The sequence below is a fragment of the Aethalodelphis obliquidens genome, unplaced genomic scaffold (assembly GCF_003676395.1).
Source record: "Aethalodelphis obliquidens isolate GAN/ISIS:26980383/991018 unplaced genomic scaffold, ASM367639v1 scaffold14, whole genome shotgun sequence".
Lineage (NCBI taxonomy): Eukaryota > Metazoa > Chordata > Mammalia > Artiodactyla > Delphinidae > Aethalodelphis > Aethalodelphis obliquidens.
Window position 1 is genome coordinate 35,998,019 of NW_020837958.1, and position 19,740 is coordinate 36,017,758.

General features: G+C 43.2%; 1 protein-coding gene across 3 annotated transcripts in view; it reads left to right on the top strand.

Moving 5' to 3' along the window:
- The window catches only part of SCUBE2 (signal peptide, CUB domain and EGF like domain containing 2), a 64,279-nt gene that overhangs the window by 33,427 nt on the left and 11,112 nt on the right, over window positions 1-19,740 (top strand). The window contains exons 14-17 of one of the 3 annotated variants that reach the window (XM_027115434.1): window positions 90-194; window positions 2,571-2,726; window positions 3,126-3,332; window positions 17,655-17,825. In XM_027115434.1, coding sequence (XP_026971235.1) covers window positions 90-194; window positions 2,571-2,726; window positions 3,126-3,332; window positions 17,655-17,825 — 639 coding nt within the window. The remainder of the gene's footprint in view (window positions 1-89; window positions 195-2,570; window positions 2,727-3,125; window positions 3,333-17,654; window positions 17,826-19,740) is intronic. The other 2 variants (XM_027115436.1, XM_027115435.1) reach the window with 2 other exon arrangements.

A 19,740-nucleotide genomic window follows, 5' to 3' on the forward strand; every position in this document is an offset into this window, starting at 1 on the left:
TTCCAGCAATGGACAGCTCTCCATTACCCACTGGTGTTTCCATTCCTTTGCCTCTGAAGGTAACATCTCTCACTTGTTTCTTTCTGAAGATGTCGCCACCATCAGGACAAGTGTAACCTTTAAGCTAAATGAAGGCAAGTGTAGTTTGAAAAAGGCTGATCTGTTTCCTGAGGGTCTGCGACCAGTACTACCAGGTATGGAATCAGATGGCTGGTGCAGGGAGCTTGCCTGCATTGTGGGAAAGGGGCCTGTAATGAGCCGAGCCATTCAGATGGGATCAGACAGTTCAGAATCTCTGTGGACTCTCTTCACAAGATGAAGAAGAGCCTCACTTGGCACCTCCGTATGCTTCTGGAGTTATTCTTCAGGGTTTCCTTTGCAGGGTACAAAGAGTGAAGCTCTGGGGAAAGCTGTGAGTTAATAGGAATCAATGAGGGCTTAAGATGCATTAGTACCTTGTGATCATACTGGGTTAAATTTTCTAGACCTTAGAGTTTCCTTAAAATAATCCAAAATCCGAATCCAAAGAAATGAAAAAAAGGTTTGGCTCAGAAAGGGTAATCTTTGATGAACAAAGATGTAATATCCAGCTTTCCTGCTGGATTTAGTTTTTGGAGGCAGTGATGCCATTTGGCTTCAGCAGAACAGATACTCTCCAAATAGACCTGGCCTTATGAAAAGAGCAGAATCCAACATTCCTCTTTCTTCCCCAGCTCACATTTCCAGTATTATTTCATAGAATAGTTTTAGAGAAAAAAAATCAGGAGTCATGTATTAGGGAGGGTTCTTTCCCCAATCTACCCTCAAATAAACTGTACAAACAAATAAATGCAAAATCACTTTAGTTACATATGAGTGCCTATTTTAAGTAACTAACCAAGATTAATTTGGACACCTCCATTTGATGGAATATTATGCAGCTATTAATTATGGGTTTTCAAAGAATGTTTAATGACATTAGAAAACGTTCTTGTTATAATGCTAAGATGGAAAAAGAGAGAGTAACATTGTGTATATCTAATACGACCTAAATTGTATAAGAAAAAGCGTGAATAGAAGAAAAACAAAGAAAACTCACCATGTCCTTATTAGTGGGTTATATGTGGGTGGAAGGATGATGAGTGATTTTAATTTTTGTCCTGCATTTTCCAAATTCCCCACAGTGAGCATTTATACTTTTAATCAGAGGGGAAAGCATTATTTAAAAATAGATTTGGGGGCTTCCCTGGTGGCACAGTGGTTGAGAGTCCGCCTGCCAATGCAGGGGACGCGGGTTCGTGCCCCGGTCCGGGAGGATCCCACATGCCGCGGAGCAGCTGGGCCCGTGAACCATGGCTGCCGAGCCTGTGTGTCCGGAGCCTGTGCTCCACAAAGGGAGAGGCCACAACAGTGAGAGGCCCGCGTACCGCAAAAAAAAAGATTTGGTCTTTAGTTCACTTAATGGTATTGTACTAATGTTAATTTCTTAGTTTTGATAAAGATACGTGTAAATGTAGGATGTTAACATTAGGGGACACTGGGTGAAGAGTATATGGGAACTCTGAGTACTCTCTTAGCAACTTTTCTATAACGTCTAAGCTTATTTCAAAATAAAAAGTTAAAAAAATAGATATGGAAAAATGGAAAGGAAAACAGGTTCAGAATGAGCATCTGTTCAGTTTGAGATGTGAAGTTAGCCTTTTGAAAAGGTAAGATAGATCTTTAGGGAAAAATTAATTTGCCTTCTCCTTCCTTTGGTCCTGATGACCTGCTGATTTGAACATCCTTATAATGTTAGAGAAGAACACGATACAGATAATTCTTCAGTTCAATAAAGTAAGATTAGTTAATTGTGTGGATGGTATGTGGACCTGCTCTTTGGTTCTGGTTAACAATCATTAGTTAAAAGATTCACTGGAAGCCATGGAGGGAGGAGTGATGGCCAAAGTCAGGAATGAGGATGCACAAAGCCCTGCCTTACATAACACTTTCACTCCCATCCTACGTGCCTTCATGATATTGTTTGGTTCTGTTGATTCTTTGTGCCATTTATTGCTCCTGGTTATTTCAAACTGAGCCATCATTGTTGACGTGCTTTCCAGCTTTCCCTTTGGGTTGGAATTACTCCAAGGTCAGTTTGCCTGAAAGCAGGAGTTAATTTCCTTGCTACTCCTGTGCTCGTTCCTTACTTGAAGCCCCTCAGCCCCTGCTTGAGACATCATAGTCCAGCTTTAAAGAAACCAACTGTGAGAACATGAACGCACCTTAACAAATTACCAGTCAGGAATGCAAGACGATCTTTGGTCCCCATCTTCCACAGATGTGGCCGGTCAGTCGGAAACATCCAGCATTTATTCATGAAAATAAGTTTCAAGAGCTAAATTGTAAAGTTATTTAGGTGGCAATACTGGTTCTTCAGGATTAAAGTGTCATCGTGCTGCAAGCTGAGGGCTTGCAGCGTCTTGGCATATGGAGTTAATCATCTAGTCCCTTGAGAGTTGTTCTAATGAAATGTTTACAGAGTTGTAGCGAATGTTCAGCTGAGTGCTTTGCCAGGATTTGGCTTCCGATAATTTTGTTTCTTCATACAGAGAAGCACAGCTCAGTAAAAGAGAGCTTCCGCTACGCAAACCTTACATGCAGCTCTGGCAAGCAAGTCCCGGGAGCCCCCGGACGACCGAGCACCCCTAAGGAAATGTTTATCACTGTTGAGTTTGAGCTTGAAACTAACCAAAAGGAGGTGACAGGTTGGTTTGAAAACAGTCTGTGGTGCCAGACCTCTTACGGCTTGCTCCTTATTTCTTTGCCTTTCACTTTTCATCATTCTTGCCGGGGGTGGGGGTTGGGGGGGTGGCCGGAAATAGTGCAACCACTGAAGTATCTCCTGTTTTTTTTCACCCCCAAACTAAACTGAATTGTTTTGGAACCTGATGATTTTATCTGCTTCATCAAAACCCAAAGCTACCATTTTGGTCAACAAATTTCTGTTTGAATTGAATGCTGCCCAGCCTGCTAGGTGCCCAGCTCCAAGCCTCTCCCATGCTGTGCACAGGGAGCTGTGGGTGTTTGTGGGTCCTGCAGTTGGTCTGCACATGCTCACATGCTGCAGCCTGACCCCTCCACTGCTGTCCCTCTCGTTTCTTCAGCCTCTTGTGATCCGAGTTGCATCATAAAGCGAACAGAGAAGCGGCTCCGGAAGGCCATCCGCACGCTCCGGAAGGCTGCCCACAGGGAGCAGTTTCACCTCCAGCTCTCAGGCATGGACCTCGAAGTGGCTAAAAAGTCTCCCCAAACATCTGAACACTGGGCGGAGTCCTGTGGAGTTGGTCAGGGCCATGTAGGAAACCAATGTGGTGAGTGGCCTGCTGGCCGGGACATTCTTGCTAACAGAACTGTCTTGAACTCCAAAAACACTAAGGGTAACCAAAAGCAAGTCTGTCCCATCCTTTCTCCCCAGGCTTCTTCCAGAGAACACCTGGGACACCCACGCTCATTTAAGAACTACATGTGGGTGTTGGCCTTGCCTACAGGATCAGGAGCCCCCCAGCACCTGGCATAGTGCCTGGCACTTAATAACTCTCTGTTGGGTTGAGGGACAGAATGGAAGAGGCAGGGTTGATGAGAAGAGGGAGTGTTGCCCCTTAAGGATCTGAGGGACCGTGGTCTTCAAAGCACTGTGGTCCCCCAGCTGGGGCAGGACTGCAAGTATAAGGCATCCATGAGCCTTCTCGACACTCCACTATCACAGTTCCCCTATCATCCCTCTGGTGTGACACATGGTGGCAATGAACAAACTCCTGTCCATAGTTTTGTGCAGAGGCAAGGCTGGGGGTCGCTCAGCTGCCTTATGAGATCCCCGAGCTATGGCCCAAGCTTTCTAGTAGTGTCAGTTCCAGTGTATGGTGGTGGTGGTGGTGGTGGTGGTGGTGGTGTGTGTATGTATGCATGTGTGTGCATGTATCAGAATTAAACTTGAGCAATATCAATTCTATTTCTCTGATGAAGTTCCAGGCAAGAGGAATCTGGGCAAGACGTTCCAAGGTGGTCAGTCTTGAGATTTGTTTGTTGTGAGAGACTGTTCTGGGCAATTATGAGAGATTCTACCTAAAAAGTCTTAGATGGGGGGAAATTAGGGTCTCTCTTTACAGTAATACTGTAACCATTTGTTGAATCCTCATCTGTCACAAGCATAACACTAAGCATTATATCTGCATGACCTCATTCAGTCCTTCCAGTAATCTTACCAGGTAGGTATTATCTCCATTTTACAGATGAGCAAACTGGAGCTCAGAGGGATAAGTGCTCTTGCTCAAGGTCCCATGGATGGTCCCACTCCAAAGCCTGTGCTCTGGTCCCAGGAAAGGTGAATTTCGATAACCAGACCCCTCCAGAGTAAATTGATGTCCTTTCTGAAGTGTCATTGGAATCATGAGGCCTGAGAAATGATGCTTGAGCTAAGGAGTGATAAATCAGTGTTTCTGAAGAAGCAAAGCTGAGCCCAGAGGCACTTGTTCAGAAGAATTGTCAGCAATAGGTCCACAGCCCAACTCTGTTGCTTTGCCAAAACATAGTGAAAATCATGTGTAAAATCAGTGTAACTGTCCACCAGGGGCTGGTTCTCAGATAGTCTTGACTTGTATTCCAGCTGACTCTCCTAAAAAAAAAAAAAAAAAAAAAGGTAAGAACAACCCAGCTGGTTGGTTGGTTCTCACTGAAAATTCTAAGAGTTCCAGTTTCCATACCAAAATGGTGATGAGAGTTGGCTGTTGCCGCCCTGCTTTCCAGGGTGAGTTGCAGAAACTGTCAGGATAGGCGGGCCAGCCTCCTTCTGGCCTCTCAGAGCTGAATTGCACCCCTTCCCCCAGCTTCTGTCCTGTGGGAAGAGGCCCTGCAGGCTCACCAGGAAGGTTTATGGGTCAGTTAAGAGTTCAGGAAAAGCTAGTGTCAAGGGCCCTGTGGAACAACTCCCAGTGAGAGTATTATTAGTACTACCATGGGGATGCTTCTGGGGAATAGAGGCCTCAGGGGGAGGATTAGGAGTTACTTAACAGAGGCCTCATGACCATGACAGCTGGTGAAAGACACTCAGTACAAGGTTTGTGTAGCTGTTGTGTGTGTGAACGTGTCCCGGAGATGTTTATCACGCTGAGTTAAGTTGGATTTGCTTCTAAGAGAGGCCATGTATCCTGTCTCAAGAGCTCCCTCTAGCACTGGATGAATTTTGTAGTCCACGACGTCAGGTTCACCCTGCCTGACAGCAGTGTTAAAGATTTTACCATGTCAAAGAAACAGCACAAGGAACTACCAGTGAAACTCCTTTCTCCTGCTGGAGGGAGGAAGTGGGTGTAAAGAGGAGTCAGGTGTGTTAGTTAGAAAGGCTTTTTACCCAGCAGACTCCTGGCATGGGCAAACCATGGTGTCTTTGTGTGTGTGTGTGTGTGTTTGTCTTATATTCCTGATCTATTTAATGGTGTTAGAACATCATGAAAAGCAGGCTTACTGGTATTTTCTGAGCTCTGATGGCACATGCAGTGGAGACAAACCTAGGGTAGTTCTTTTTAGAAATTGTTTTGTGTTTCTAGAAAAGAGCCCAAAGACTGCTTTGAGTCACTTGGAAGGAGAGATGGAACCGTTATGTTTTTCCTTTAAAATATTTTTTATTTAGTTTTTAATTACCTAAGTGGTGCATATTCCAAATGATACAGAAATGTACACAGTTAGGATGGAAACTTTCCCATCAGCTCCCAATCCCACTCCCCAGAAATAATCACTGTCAATAGTTTGCTGTTTATCTTTCCACATCTGTTTTTATGCACGTATAAAAATGAAATTTTATTGACTCATTCAATAAATATTTATTGAGCACCTACTGTGTGCCAGATACTATTCTAGGTGCTGGGAATCCAATAATGAGACAAAAGAGCAAAAATCTCAGCCCTCATTGAGTTTACATTTCTGGAGGAGGGAGACAGACCACAAACGAATAAAGAAGGAAATATATCCTGTAGCAAATGTTGGTAAGGGGGTGACGAACAGGTAAGCAGAGAAGTAGAATAGAAGATTCTATTTTGGCAAGGGGAGGGGTGAGGAGGAGTGTACTCCCCCAAAACATAGACTGTGTTCAGGGACAGTGGTCATTGGAAAGTGTCATTTGGGCAGAGATGTGAAGGATGGGAGGAACCAGCTATGGGGAGATCTGGGGGAAAGAGTCCCAGCCAAAGGCAACAGCAAGTACAAAACCCCTGAGGGCTGGAGAGAAGGCCAAGATGTTGAGAGCTGAGGGAGGGAGGGCAGAGGAAGAAAGTAAGAGCAGTAGCAGAGGGCCAGATCATGTGGGGAGTGGAAATCCTGGTGAGGTCGCTGAATCTGAGTGAGAGAAAAGCCAATGAAGGGATTTGAGTGAAGAGGTAACAAGGTTCTGACTTAACGTTTCAAAAGGATAACTTTGGCTGCTGTATTGAAAATAGGCTGTAGGTTTATGTGTGAAAAAAACCAAAAAATATATCAATGCAGTTTTAATAGTGCTGTGTATTGTTTTTAACTACAGGGTAGATCATGGACATCTTTCCATGCTAACAGAGGAGCTACCATACTTCTTTTAAAGCTTCCTAATCTATATTTGTTTTAAGACACCAGTGTTTATTAGCCATACTCCTATTGGTGGACATTTAATCAAGTTATTCCTGATTTTTCTGTTACAAATAACGCTGCAGTGAATTTTCTTTTTGTGCACATGTCCAGTATTTCTGAAGGATAGACGTGCAGATGTCTAATTGCAGGTCAAAGGACATGCATATTTAAAACTGAATAGATGCTGCTAAATTACCCTCCAAAAAACATACTAATATATACTCCCTCCAACATTGTATATGAGTGTTTTTTGCCCTGCCTCATTGCTAACATGGATTATATATTACTGATCTTTTTCTTTTTTAAATTAAATTTAATTTATTTTTGGCTGCGTTGGGTCTTCGTTGCTGTGCATGGGCTTTCTGTCAGTCACAGCGAGCAGGGGTTGCTCTTCGTTGCAGTGTGCATGTTTCTCATTGCTGTGCCTTCTCTTGTTGTGGAGCACGGGCTCTAGGCGGGCGGGCTTCAGTAGTTGTGGCATGTGGGCTCAGTAGTTGTGGCTCGCGGGCTCTAGAGCGCAGGCTCAGTAGTTGTGGCGCATGGGCCCAGTTGCTCCGCGGCATGTGGGATCTTCCCAGACCAGGGCTCAAACTCGTGTCCCCTGCATTGGCAGGCAGATTCTTAACCACTGCACCACCAGGGAAGCCCTACTGATCTTTTAAATTTTTGCAAATCTGATAAGTAAAAATAATAGTCATTTTAACTTATTTTTCTTTGATTATTAGTAAGACTGAGCATGCCTTCATATGTCTGTGGCGATTTAGATTTCTTCTTCTGAGAATATCCTTATGCTTTGCCTATTTTTCCATTGATTTTTTTGGTTTTCCAGTATGATTTTTAAAAAATAAAATTTAAAGTCCCAAGTTATATCAAAGAACATAGTCACTTCTGACCAAACATTTTCTTTCTTATAGTCATTTTTATACAGTAAAGTCTCATTAATTTGACATTTAAGGACTTTGGGGACAGCCTGCTCTGCAGGTGACCTTTGTACCATCATCTGTGATCAATTTTAGCAAGATGGCAAAAAAGAAAAATAGCTATTATATTCTCCAAGGAACAAATTCCTTAAGCTCACAGTAATTCATAAAGTCCTTCATATATAGAAGAAGAAAGAAAAGAAAAAATTAATGATGAAATGGATTTCTATTTTTCTTTCATAGCTGTTTATCCTTTCATAAAGGATACATTATTTAAGGAATATACTTGCCAAAGTATAAATTTTTTTTTTTTTTTTTTGCGGTATGCGGCCTCTCCTGCTGCGGAGCACAGGCTCCAGACGCACAGGCTCAGCGGCCATGGCTCACGGGCCCAGCCGCTCCGCGACATGTGGGATCCTCCTGGACCAGGGCACGAACCTGTGTCCCCTGCATCGGCAGGTGGACTCTCAACCACTGCGCCACCAGGGAAGCCCTGAAGTATAAATTTTTGTATTTGATTATTTTGAAAACTTGTTGAAATTTTAAAAAGATACAATCCAGGCAACTGGCAAACTGGGAAGTATCCTAGTGCCTGGGTTCTTGAGAGACTAGAAAAGTTTAATTCAACTTGTAATAGTAGTAGTGTTCCTCTGCAGTAGTTGAAAAAACTTAATTAAAACAGAATTTATTGAGATCCCACTCTGTGCCACTCTATGAACTTAGGTTGAAGCAGTGAGAACATAATGGGTGAGAAGCCTGCTTTTATGAAGTTCACATTCTAATGGAAGGAGATGGACAATAAAAAAATAAAGAGAAAGATAATTTCAGAAATTATAATTGTTATTGAAGATAATAAAACAGAAAGGGTCAGAGGGGAGGAGAGATTACTAGTCCCTACAGGGTGTTCAAGGGAGACCGTCAGAGCAGGTGACGTTTGAGCTAAGACCTAATTGAGAAGGAGGAGCTGGCCATGCAAAACTCTGATAGAGGCAGGGTGTGCTCTGATGGAGGGGATAGCAGCAAGTGCAAAGGGCCTGAGGCAGGAAGGAGCCAGGCATTTTCTTCTTAAGTTTTCAAAATTGAGAAATTATTTGGAACTGAACAGGCAGCAAATTTCTTTTCTGTTTTAAATCAAGGAAAATATAAAGTGTATATTAGCAATATAGACCAATATTAGACCAATATTTAGCACATGGACTTGGTAGGAAACACTTTTAATTTAAAAAACATAATTTAATAAAATGTTGACATGTATTGAGCACTTAATGTGTTCAGCCCTGTGCTAAGTACTTTACATGTCTCATCTCATTTAGTCTCATCACAAGTCATTCTGCATCATGCCCTTTTTACAGATAAGGAAACTAAGGCATAAGAAGGTAAGCAGTTTTCCCAGTGTCATGCAGCAAGTCAGTGGCAGAGCCAGGATTCTCATTCAGATCTGACTCAAGAGCCTATGTTCCTAACCATCTCAAATTGAATGCTCTCACGTCTCCCACATATAGCCTGTGCCCTGTGATTATCTTACTCATGACGCACTCGTATGGAGTGCCCTGCATGGGCCAGCTCTGAGGTGGGTGCTGAGGAGGTCTGAATAAATATGACAGCATCCCTCAAGTCGTAACCCTCCCAGGGAAGAGTCAGAGAAGCCTTCCCCAAAGAGAGAAAGCCTAAGTGAGTTTTGAAGGATGCACAGATGAAGCATAAATGGGGAGGAGCATTCAGGCAGAGGAACAGCCTTAGGTAGTGAGGTTGAGCAAGATGTGCACAGGGCATTATTGGCATTTCAGTATTACTAACCCTGGAGTGGAAGGTAGGATGCAGTGAGCAGCTAGGCTACTGGGCAAAACATGGCCAAGTCATGAGAGACCTTGAATATGTTGCTAAGGAGCCTTGACTTTATCTCTAGGTGACAGGTGTCATTAGAGGCTTTAATCAAGGAGCATAAGGTCATATTTACATTCTAGAAAGATCTCTCTAACTGAATTGGGGGTCAGGACTGGAGGCAGAAAAACCGATCTGGGAGCTTCTGAATGCTTTGCATAAGAGATATTGAGAACATGAAGGCACTAGATGGAGTAGAATAGAAGCAGTGGATTAGAGAAATATTTAGGAGGAAACGTGAGCAGCATTTGGTGATAAATTGGGTTGGGGACTGAGACGAGGAAAGAGTTGGGGTGAGCTCAGAGGTTTCTGACTTGGCCTCTGATCCTGCACTTGCTTCCCATATGTCCCTCATCTCACCCAGCCCTGTTTCATATGCAGGAGGCACTGAGAAAAAGCCTGTGGGTTGGTTGAATGGCTAGATGAATGTGATCACTGGGGAAGAAATAATCAGAAAAGATTTATAGGAAAAGCAGAAAAAATGGGCTCTTGAGAGGGCATGAGAAAGAACGAAAACTCAGATACAGAAAAGGGGACTAAAGGCTGAGTTTGAGAAGTGTAGGGAGGCAAGTCAAGGAGGTTTTTGAGCCAGGGAGTGAAGCAGTCAGAGAAGCACTTTAGGAAAGTGAATCTTTTTTTTTTTTAATTTTTTTAAAATTTTATTTATTTTTTTTTTGCTGCGTTGAGTCTTCATTGCTTCGCGCGGGCTTTCTCTAGCTGCGGCGAGAGGGGGCTACTCTTTGTTGCGGTGCGCGGGCTTCTCATTGCGGTGGCTTCTCTTGTTGCGGATCACAGGCTCTAGGCGCATGGGCTTCAGTAGTTGTGGCATGCAGGCTCTAGAGCACAGGCTCAGTAGTTGTGGCGCACGGGCTTAGTTGCTCCGCGGCATGTGGGATCCTCCCTGGCCAGGGCTTGAACCCATATCCCCTGCATTGGCAGGCAGATTCGTAACCACTGCGCCACCAGAAACCCCTAGGAAGGTGAATCTGATGGCAGCATGTAATAACAGAGCTGAGGCCGAGAGGAACACAGGCAAGGGAAATCATTGGAAGGTTATTGGAGTAATCTAGATACGAGATGGAGAGGAGCAAAGGACACTAGTGCCATGAGGATGAAGCATAGGGGATGGACAAAAGGGACACAACTGTAGGATGCTGCAGCAGGGAGGAGAGACGTCTGGGATAACTGTGGTTTGGAGCGTTGGTGACTGGGAATATAGAGGTGCTGTTTAGAAAGAGAGTAAAGCCAGAGGGGTAGGAAGGCTTGGGAAGGGAAGAGAGAAGCATTCCCCTTGGGAAAGTTGAATTTGAGTTGCAACAAGACTCCCAGGCAGAAATGTCCATGGGCAGGTGGGAGTCTAGGAAAACGACTGCACCTCTCCATGTGCGGACTGACCCTCCTATCCTGCGTCTGTCCGTACATGCTCTGACTCGCCTGCTGCTGAAATGGATGAACAGCCCACGCTCCTTCCTAAGGGTAACTCCTGCCCTGGGGCTCTGGAGCCCATTCCCTCTCATCATCTCAAAAACGATACTCCTGCTGTTGTCCCCACCGACCCCCATCTCAGAATTCTCCTTCTCTACTGGATCATTTCAAACAGCACGCAAACCTACCTCCCGTCTTAAAACCCACACAAATCCTCCTTTGACTTCCTGCTTCTCTCCAGATCCTGCCTCCTTTCTTTGACCCCCTTGTAAAGCAAAACTCCTTGAAGGACTTGTCCAAATTTGCTGTCTTTACTACCTCACCGACCATTTTCTCCTCCACTCTAGCCAATCTGGTTTTCATTCCCAACCTCTCCACTGAAACTGCTTTTCCCAAGATTTCTAGCAACTTCCACGTTACCAAATCCAGTTTCCAGCTGTCCCTCAGACTCTGCTGATCACTCCTTCCTCCTGGAAACTCTTGTCATGGGTTTCACACACCACACACCTCCGGTTCTTCTTCTGCTTCACCAGCTGCTCCCTTTTCATTTTCCATACTGGTTCTCCCCTAATTTCTTATCTCTAAACATCAGGGACCCAGGGCTCAGTCCTCCATGCCCCTCGCCTATCTTCACACTCTCCTCGGTGACCTCATCCAGCGCCATAGCTTTAAATACCACCACATGCTAGTGACTCCCAAACTGCCCTCTCCAGCTCTAACCTCTATCTGAATCATGGACTTCTCTGTTCTAGAGGTGCTGAACATTTTTGATCACACATATACACACACACAGTGCAATACTTTTGAATTTGTGAATGTTTACTTATTTTTAAATTATATACTCTTACTGTTGGCTAATATATTGTGTACAACATAACAAGTAGAAGAATGAGATACAGTTTACATAAACAAAATTTCAAATAGCTGGCTAGTCTCTGAGGGACCGTATTGACAACTTGGTAAGGTTCATTGTGAACAGTAGTGGTTGTAAATCATTTTTCAAATAGTCTTTTTGTTCATTACTAGTGTTTTGGCTTAACTCTTGTCAGATCTGATTAAATTGTCACTGTTTCTATCCCGTGATGTGGTTTGACAAGAGCTAGTACCAGGAGAACAAGCTGTGTCAGCCCTGCACTTCCCTGTGGTTCACCTGCACTTGCATCATTGGTTCTGCATCATGGGCCCAGGATTTCTACAGGAATTGTTTAAAGCTGCTTTCTACTTTGTGATGGTTCAGTTGGTTGAAACTAGATCATTTTAATCAGGAAATCTATTCAATGAGGCACAACTGAAATTCTTCTCGAGACACTGAAAAGAAGTGAGTCAGTCAGTACCTCCCCACCCACAGGTCTCTTTCTTGGGGACCTTGTGTCTTCACACGTGTCTCTGACTTGTGGAGATGTGGACTGACTAAGGGACTAATTTTTTGGGGGGCTGCATCGGGTCTTAGTTGAGGCACACGGGATCTTTTGTTGCTGCGCGCAGGCTCTTCGTTGCGGCGTGTGGGTTTCTCTCTGGTGTGGCGTATGGGCTCAGTAGCACCGCAGCATGTGGAATCTTAGTTCCCCCACCAGGGATTGAACCCTCATCCCCTGCATTGGAAAGCGGATTCTCAACCACTGGACCACCAGGGTAGTCCCTAATCTTTTTTTCTTTTAAACAGAAGAACTTTAAAAAAATGATTTTTCTTTCAGTTTTATTGAGATATAATGGACATACAGTACTGTATAAGTTTAAGATGTACAACATAATGATTTGACTTACATGTATCATGAGATGATGACCACAGTAAGTTTAGTGAACCTCCATCATCTCGTATAGATACAACATTGAAGAAATAGAAAAAAAATGTTTCTCCTTGTGATGAGAACTCTTAGGATTTACTCTTTTAACAATTTTCATATGTAACAGACAGCAGTGTCAATTATATTTATCATGTTATACATTGCATCCCTAGTACTTATTTATCTTATACCTGGAAGTTTGTATTTTTTGACCACCTTTATCCAATCTCCCTTTCTCCCACCCCCAAGCCCTGTGCAGCTCTGGTAACCACAAATATGATCTCTTTTTCTGTGAGTTTGTTTGTTTTTGAAATATAATTGATATACAACACTATGTTAGTTCCTGGTATGGGACACAGTGATTTGATATTTCTGTACATTTCAAAATGATCACCATGGTAAATCTGGTTTAATTGCTAAACCAGTGAACCTTTCTTTACGTCTTATTTTTTAGATAAAAATTAATACACATAGATGTGAAAATGCTTTGCTCACACTCTGGATCATTTTGTAAATGTAAATGATACCCTGAGGTGTAGCATTCTACCTTGGAGACCACCGGTATAACCAGTGCCTTCTCGATACCAACACTTGCCTGGCCAAAAAATATCTTAAACTTGACATGTCTAAACAAAACATTTTATTCTCCTCTCTCCCTCCAAAATAAAACCCACTTCTCCCTCATCTCCTTCATCCCTCATCTCTGTAACTGGCATCCCTATTTGCCCAGTTGCTCAAGTTGAAAGCCTCAGTCTGTTTGGCCTCTCTTGCTCTGTCATGCTCCTTACTGAATCCATTAGCAAATCCTGTCAGATCTGCCTTTACATTATATCCTGAGCCTAACTAGTTTTCTCTTCCTCTGTTATTACCACTCTGTTCCAAACCACCACCATCTCCTGCCAGTCTATTGCTATGGGCTCTGAATTGTTCTCCTTAGCCTTGCCTGTCTTCAGGCTGTTCTCCACACGGTAGCTAGAAGATCTTCTAGAAACATAAGTCAGATCATTTCACTGCCCCATTTGAAACCTCCAACACACTTTGAGTAAGGTCTAATTTCCTTACCATGACCTTCAAGCACCTCCGTAAGCTGGCCCTTGCTTGCTTTTAGAGTCCATATCCTATCACCCAGCCCCTTTCACCATGTTCCTGCTACATTGGCTCTTTTGCTGTTAGGCAATACCATCACAAGGCTGTTTCTCTCATTTCACTCTGCCATCTGCTCAGAGAGGCCTTTCCTGGCTACTCTTCGAAAATAGCATTCATGCAAACTCCATCCCCACCACTCTTTGCCTTACCCTCTCTGCCTGTTTTACTTTTCTTCATTGCACTTACCTCTAGTTAGCATTCTACTATGTATTTATTTGTTTGCTCATTTATTGTTCATATTCTCCACTAGAATGAGAGCCCCGTTAGGGCAGGGCCCTGTAGGTCTCCTCTGCTGTATCTCTAACCCCCAGAACAGTACTCTGCACATAATCAGTGCTAAGTATTTAACTGAGTAAATGAGTAGATGAATCTTCACAGGAACAACAGATGAAATCCCAAGGATAGTTGCCAACACTAAGAGAAAAGAGGGCTGAGGGCAAATCTTTGGGGAAATATTTAAATTGAGGGCAAAAGAGGCACTCTAGAGGAAGTGAATCTCAGTCCCATTAACTAGGCATGAAGAGAACAGCACGCACTGGGGAAACTCAGCAAGGAAGGCGTCAAGTCCGGCTCATCTCTCTGCCCCAACTCTAAGAATGTTTTCAAATAGCAAACTGAGCACACACCAAAAACCTGGACAGACGTGACAAATCAACCTCTCAGCCCAAGGGAGTGCTCTCTCCTGTTATCCTGAAACACTCATTTAAAAGGAGTTCAAATCAGGATCCTGAGGCCACAGCACCGCCTCGAGCGCCATTGCCTCTGAGCCGTGACAAAGCAGCAGCTCCAGGAGACCCTGGGAATCCACGTGGGCTGCCTGTGGCTCTCCTTCAGAAGGCAAGGCGTGATTCTTAAGAAAACAGTCAGATGCTGGAGAGTGACCCCTTTTATTAGGTTCACCATCTTAGCCACAGAGAGACCATAGTGTTTGTCCATAGCCTGAAATACTCAAAGGCCGTGGTATTGAAAAGAGGGCCAGCCTTCAGGCCTCTTTGTCACCATTAATCCTGGTCCCCACTGGTCTCTCCCTTTTGCATCAGAAAGGCTTTCTTTTTTTGAAGGGGAGAGAAAACAGCTGTGCGGGATTTGAGAATGGGATTTTAATGGTCACTGAAGACACACAAAAGCTTTGCTGTGATCGCAAAGTGTTCTGGGGGCAATTGACTCCTTTGTCTGGGGCAGCAAAACAAGCTGGCTGCTCAAGGAGAAAAGAGAAGCAACTGGAACTGGCATTGAGGTCTCTTTAGGTCAGATCTTTAGCAGATTTGCAAAGAGCTGTTTTCAGGAGTCTCTTCATGACATTTCAGAATAGCTTTTTAGTGTTTAGCCCATTTTTACCTTGTGAAAGGAACAAATTAATCTGGAAGGTGCTTGCCATGGATTATTTCTGTACGTCTTTCTCTCTGGAAGGAAGATGGAAACCGTGAGTGACAAGATGAGCTTGTTTATGTGGAGCAGGCCTTTCACTGTGAGAAAAAAGAACTGGTGCCCTCTTTTCTGCAGGGCAGCCCAAGGGGCATTTCTCAGTCCTTTGCTCACTTGAGAAATTGCAACAGATGTGGGATCTCTTGAGGCTTCACAAAACGTAACCTTGAAAAGGCTTTGCGGGGTTTCAATAGTTCTAAGAAGGAGTGGACAACCAGAGCAGCGGGAGTCCGTCCAGTTACTCTTCGCAGAGAGAACCAGGTCCATTCTTGTCCACCTATATGAAGGGGATCGTTTTCTGCCAGAGGAACAGTGATAAAACAGACCAGACTGATCCGACTCTAAGTTATGATTCATGGGGCTGTTGGAATCTTTGCCGTCGTATGGGCACTGTCCCTTGAGGTGAATGAGTGTTAATGAAAACAGCCGTTCCCGAAATGGACATGGCTTGGGCTAGAGGAGCTCCTAACAGCCCTGGTTTTATTTTCTTGCTGCCAGTCTTCATGACAGCTGGCTTGTTAGAGCCATGAAGGGGTTAGGCTCTCATTTACTGGCCTGCTTTAGGCGCTGGGATAGTCAGGTGGAACACAGGATAAAAAGCCATGAATTCCTACTACATAATTCAGCCCAGCTTTTCATAGGAGGTGAGCTGAAACCAGAGTAATTATGGAAACCATTATCCTGTAGGGCTGCATTTAGAGACTAAGTCTGGAATTATAGGCTCTGTCTGCCAGAGTTCTGTGCATCATACCCACGATAATGTCGTTTGCCAAGAGTTTGGTTCACTTTTAATTTTTTAAAAAATGTCATTAAATGAATTAAAAATGATATGTGAATATTGTAAAAGAAAATCCAAACAATATAAAAAAGTATTAAGATTTAGACTTTAAAGTAGACTTTGACTGATATCATTTAATTGTAAAAATAATATTTGAAATGTGGCATGTTTCATCTTACTATGATTTTTTTAAAAAGCCTCAGTTTTCTTTAAATTATGGGGTAAATAATGAAAAGACATTTTTATTACTGGTAATAGAGAACTTTGCCATGTTTAACCCTAAAAGTACATATGCAAATTGCATTTGTAGGGTAGGATGAAAACCAGTATTCCCCCTTACACACATTCAAGAGCTATAATAGCTAATTTTATCATGTGATATTTTGTTTTCTATTTCTTAGCAGCTTAGGTATAAAAGAAAATGTGTTTTATTCTAGTCAGACTCCCCTAATGCCCCATAGAGAATCCTTGGCAAAGTCTGGAATTGTGATTCAGTCGGCACTTTTATTCAATGACCTTTTTCCTCTTTAAACTCAAAGCTCTTGATCTCATTGTAGGTGTATTTCACAGATTAGCTGTGGGACCTTGGCCAAATTATTTAATGTCCCTAAGTCTCTGTTTCTGTGAAATGGAGCTAATCATAGCGCCCAGCTCCTTTGGGTGTTTCCAGAACTAAATGAGATAAAGTGTGTAAAGCTCGTGGCACAGTATCTAGTAGATGGTACGTACTCAACAAACGTCAGCCATCAGAAAGCCTGCTTTGGTGGTTATGATGATGTGCTTTAAATATTATACTAGGGAACCCACTTCAGTATATTTATATTCATATCCTAAAATAAGATATGAGCCCATGTTTAACTAAGAACACCAAAATATAATCAAAAGCATAGTTTATTAACTTCCTTGTAGTTTATTCTTTCAGGAGACATTTACTAGGCTTTGCTCTTTGTCATGTATCAATTTTATTACAAATATGAAGCATGCTGTTTTGCAGAGGTCATCTGTAAGACCCTTGAGATCCCCCTCCCCACAGCCAACAGAGAGTGGGCTTTTTAAAACACAGCTTCTGGTCGTATTCTTCTCCTTTCAATGGTTCCTTTACCTGCAGGATAAAATCCAAAGGCCTGGCATTTAAGGACTTTTTCAGTCTATCCCCAACCTTCCTTTCTTCCCTTTCCTCCCATGTCAGGCGTGAATCTTTACAACCTGCCGCTCGTCCTATCTGGGGAGCTCCTACTCATCATTCAAGGCCTGACACAAATGTGGCCTCCTCTAGGAAGCCTTCCAGGATGCCACCAGCCAGAATTAATAGCCCCCTCCTCTCTATTCTTCTAGCACCAGTCCTGTGTTCAGTGAATGATTTTCACTTTTATACTCCTCCTGTGAAGTAGGGAATGTCATCAGTGCTTGTGTTCAAAAATAATTAGGACCACTGTGATCCCTGCCCCCGAGGAGCTCATGGTCTAGGGAGAGAGGACCTGTAAATGCCTCTAACAGTGGGTGACAGAGACCATGGCAGAGAGGTGTACACAGGGAACCCAGAGGTGGCACACCTTCTGTATTCAGGGGGTTTGTATGGGGGAGTGTGGGGTCAGTGCCATCTGTTTACCTTCATCTCTAGCACTCACGTCATCCTTCCTTGGCCTCTGTGCCCTCACTGACAAGATCATTTCCCCCTTTGGCTAGTCAGTTGCAGGGCTGGAACATACTATGATGGAGTACAAGAACGCTGCATTTTATGTCCAAATGGAACCTTCCAAAATGAGGAGGGGCAAATCACATGCGAACCATGCCCAAGACCAGAAAATCCTGGGGCCCTGGAGACTCCAGAAGCTTGGAATGCATCTGAATGTGGAGGTGAGAATGCCCTCTGTCCCTTCTTACTCCTCCAATCTCCTGCATTGTTTAGCAGAAGGCATAAGTGCATTTCAGTGCAGACAATGCGTACTGCACCATGGAATTCCTACCATCAGGGACCGTATTGGGTTCATCATTGGCTCTCCAGTACCTAGCTCAATGCCTGACACATGCTGAACAAATGAATGAAGATCTGATAGAATACACTGACAGGAGAAAAATGTGTAAATGTTGCAATTGCATGTTTAATCACTGTAAATAAATATCCCCTGAGACCTGAGTGATCTCCCAGTGTGTAGGGACTACCTGAAAGTGTCCAAAAATGGAGGAAGTAGCGCTGATTCTTTTTCTAGCTTTGGTCTCAAAGTCAGAGCTTATTAATTTTTTTAAAAAAAGTATCCATCTGGTTATTTTGTTAAAACTCTGTGAAGAGTTTGTGCGTGTGTGTTGCATTTTTAGTTTTTATTTGTTTTCTAATTGAAGTATAGTTGATTTATAATGTGTTAATTATTGCTGTACAGCTCAGTTATACATGTATATACGTTCTTTTTTAAAATATTCTTTTCCGTTATGGTTTATCACAGGATATTGAATATAGTTCCCTGTGCTGTACAGTAGGACCTTGTCGTTTATCCATTCCATATATACTAGCCTACATCTGCTAACCCCGCACTCCTGCTCCACCCCTCCCCCGACCCCCTCCCCCTTGGCAACCACCAGTCTGTTCTCTATGTCCGTGATTCTCTTGAAGAGTTTTTAATTGTCTCTTATAAAATGTTAACCCTGGAGCCATGCTTACTTAGGTTCTGTGGGCTTCTTTCCTATTTACTGTACTAGTAAATGTCTTTATTAAACAGGAGAAGGGCCAGCTGTACTGACACTCTGTGGGCTCAAAGGGAAGGTGTGATTTGATGTGGCGCTTTGTAGGTGATGTCCACGGCAGAGTGCGCTGGAGCTCTGGCAGCCCTGCCTCTCCTTCTAGTGATTCCCAGAGCCAGATTTAGTTCCCACCTAAATGACTTCAAACTCAAGTGCAGGACCTTTTCTGGTTTACAAATCAGATCCTCAGACTGACAATGTGACTCCTAGCATACTTCGGCCTGTTATGAAATCCTGGAACTAACGGCAAGGTTGATAAGGAGGTACTTTGGGGCATCTGTTCACACTTGTGTGTGACCTTAATAAGATATATTTATAGTAAATCAGAATATTAGTAATAATAATAATTGCTAACGCTTATTATATACTTGCCTATACCAGGCATCACGCAGGCATTCATGAATAATTCCATGAGTTGTTCATAATGGTTATTGTATCACTACAAAAACTTTATGAGGTTAAAGAGACTCATTCAGGGTCACACAGCCAAAGAGTGGAGGATTTGGAATCAGCAGCCAGGTCTGACAGACGCCAGACTCCTCCCTCAGGTGTGTTTGTTAAATGCCATTATATCTGTACCTTATGGGTAGAAAGAAAACCATGAAAATTAATAGAGGAGAGATGATTAGGAATATAAGAGACGGCAGATTTTTATAGCATCTTGCCAATGCCAGGCCAATTCCTAAGGAATGTGTGCTTTTAGAAATCCTTTTGTTTATGGCTGTGATACTTGTCATAAACTTAAAAAATATAATAAAGTACGGTGTTTAAAGTAAATAAACGCCTCTGGGTCCCTCTGTCAATGTGGATTGGATTGGTTGCATTTAGTACACTAATTGAGGGAGGCCAGGACACACCTTAGCATAAGGAGATGTAACTTAGTAAATATAATTGGTAAAAAGGGGAGACTCTTCCGTGACCAGAAGAGTCTTTATATCACTAGGATGTAATCAGCTGGGTGAGGGTGTACTTCTGGGTCGAATTATCACATGGACTGCAGGCAGAGAACCCTCTCTCTAGGGGCTCCTGCACTGCA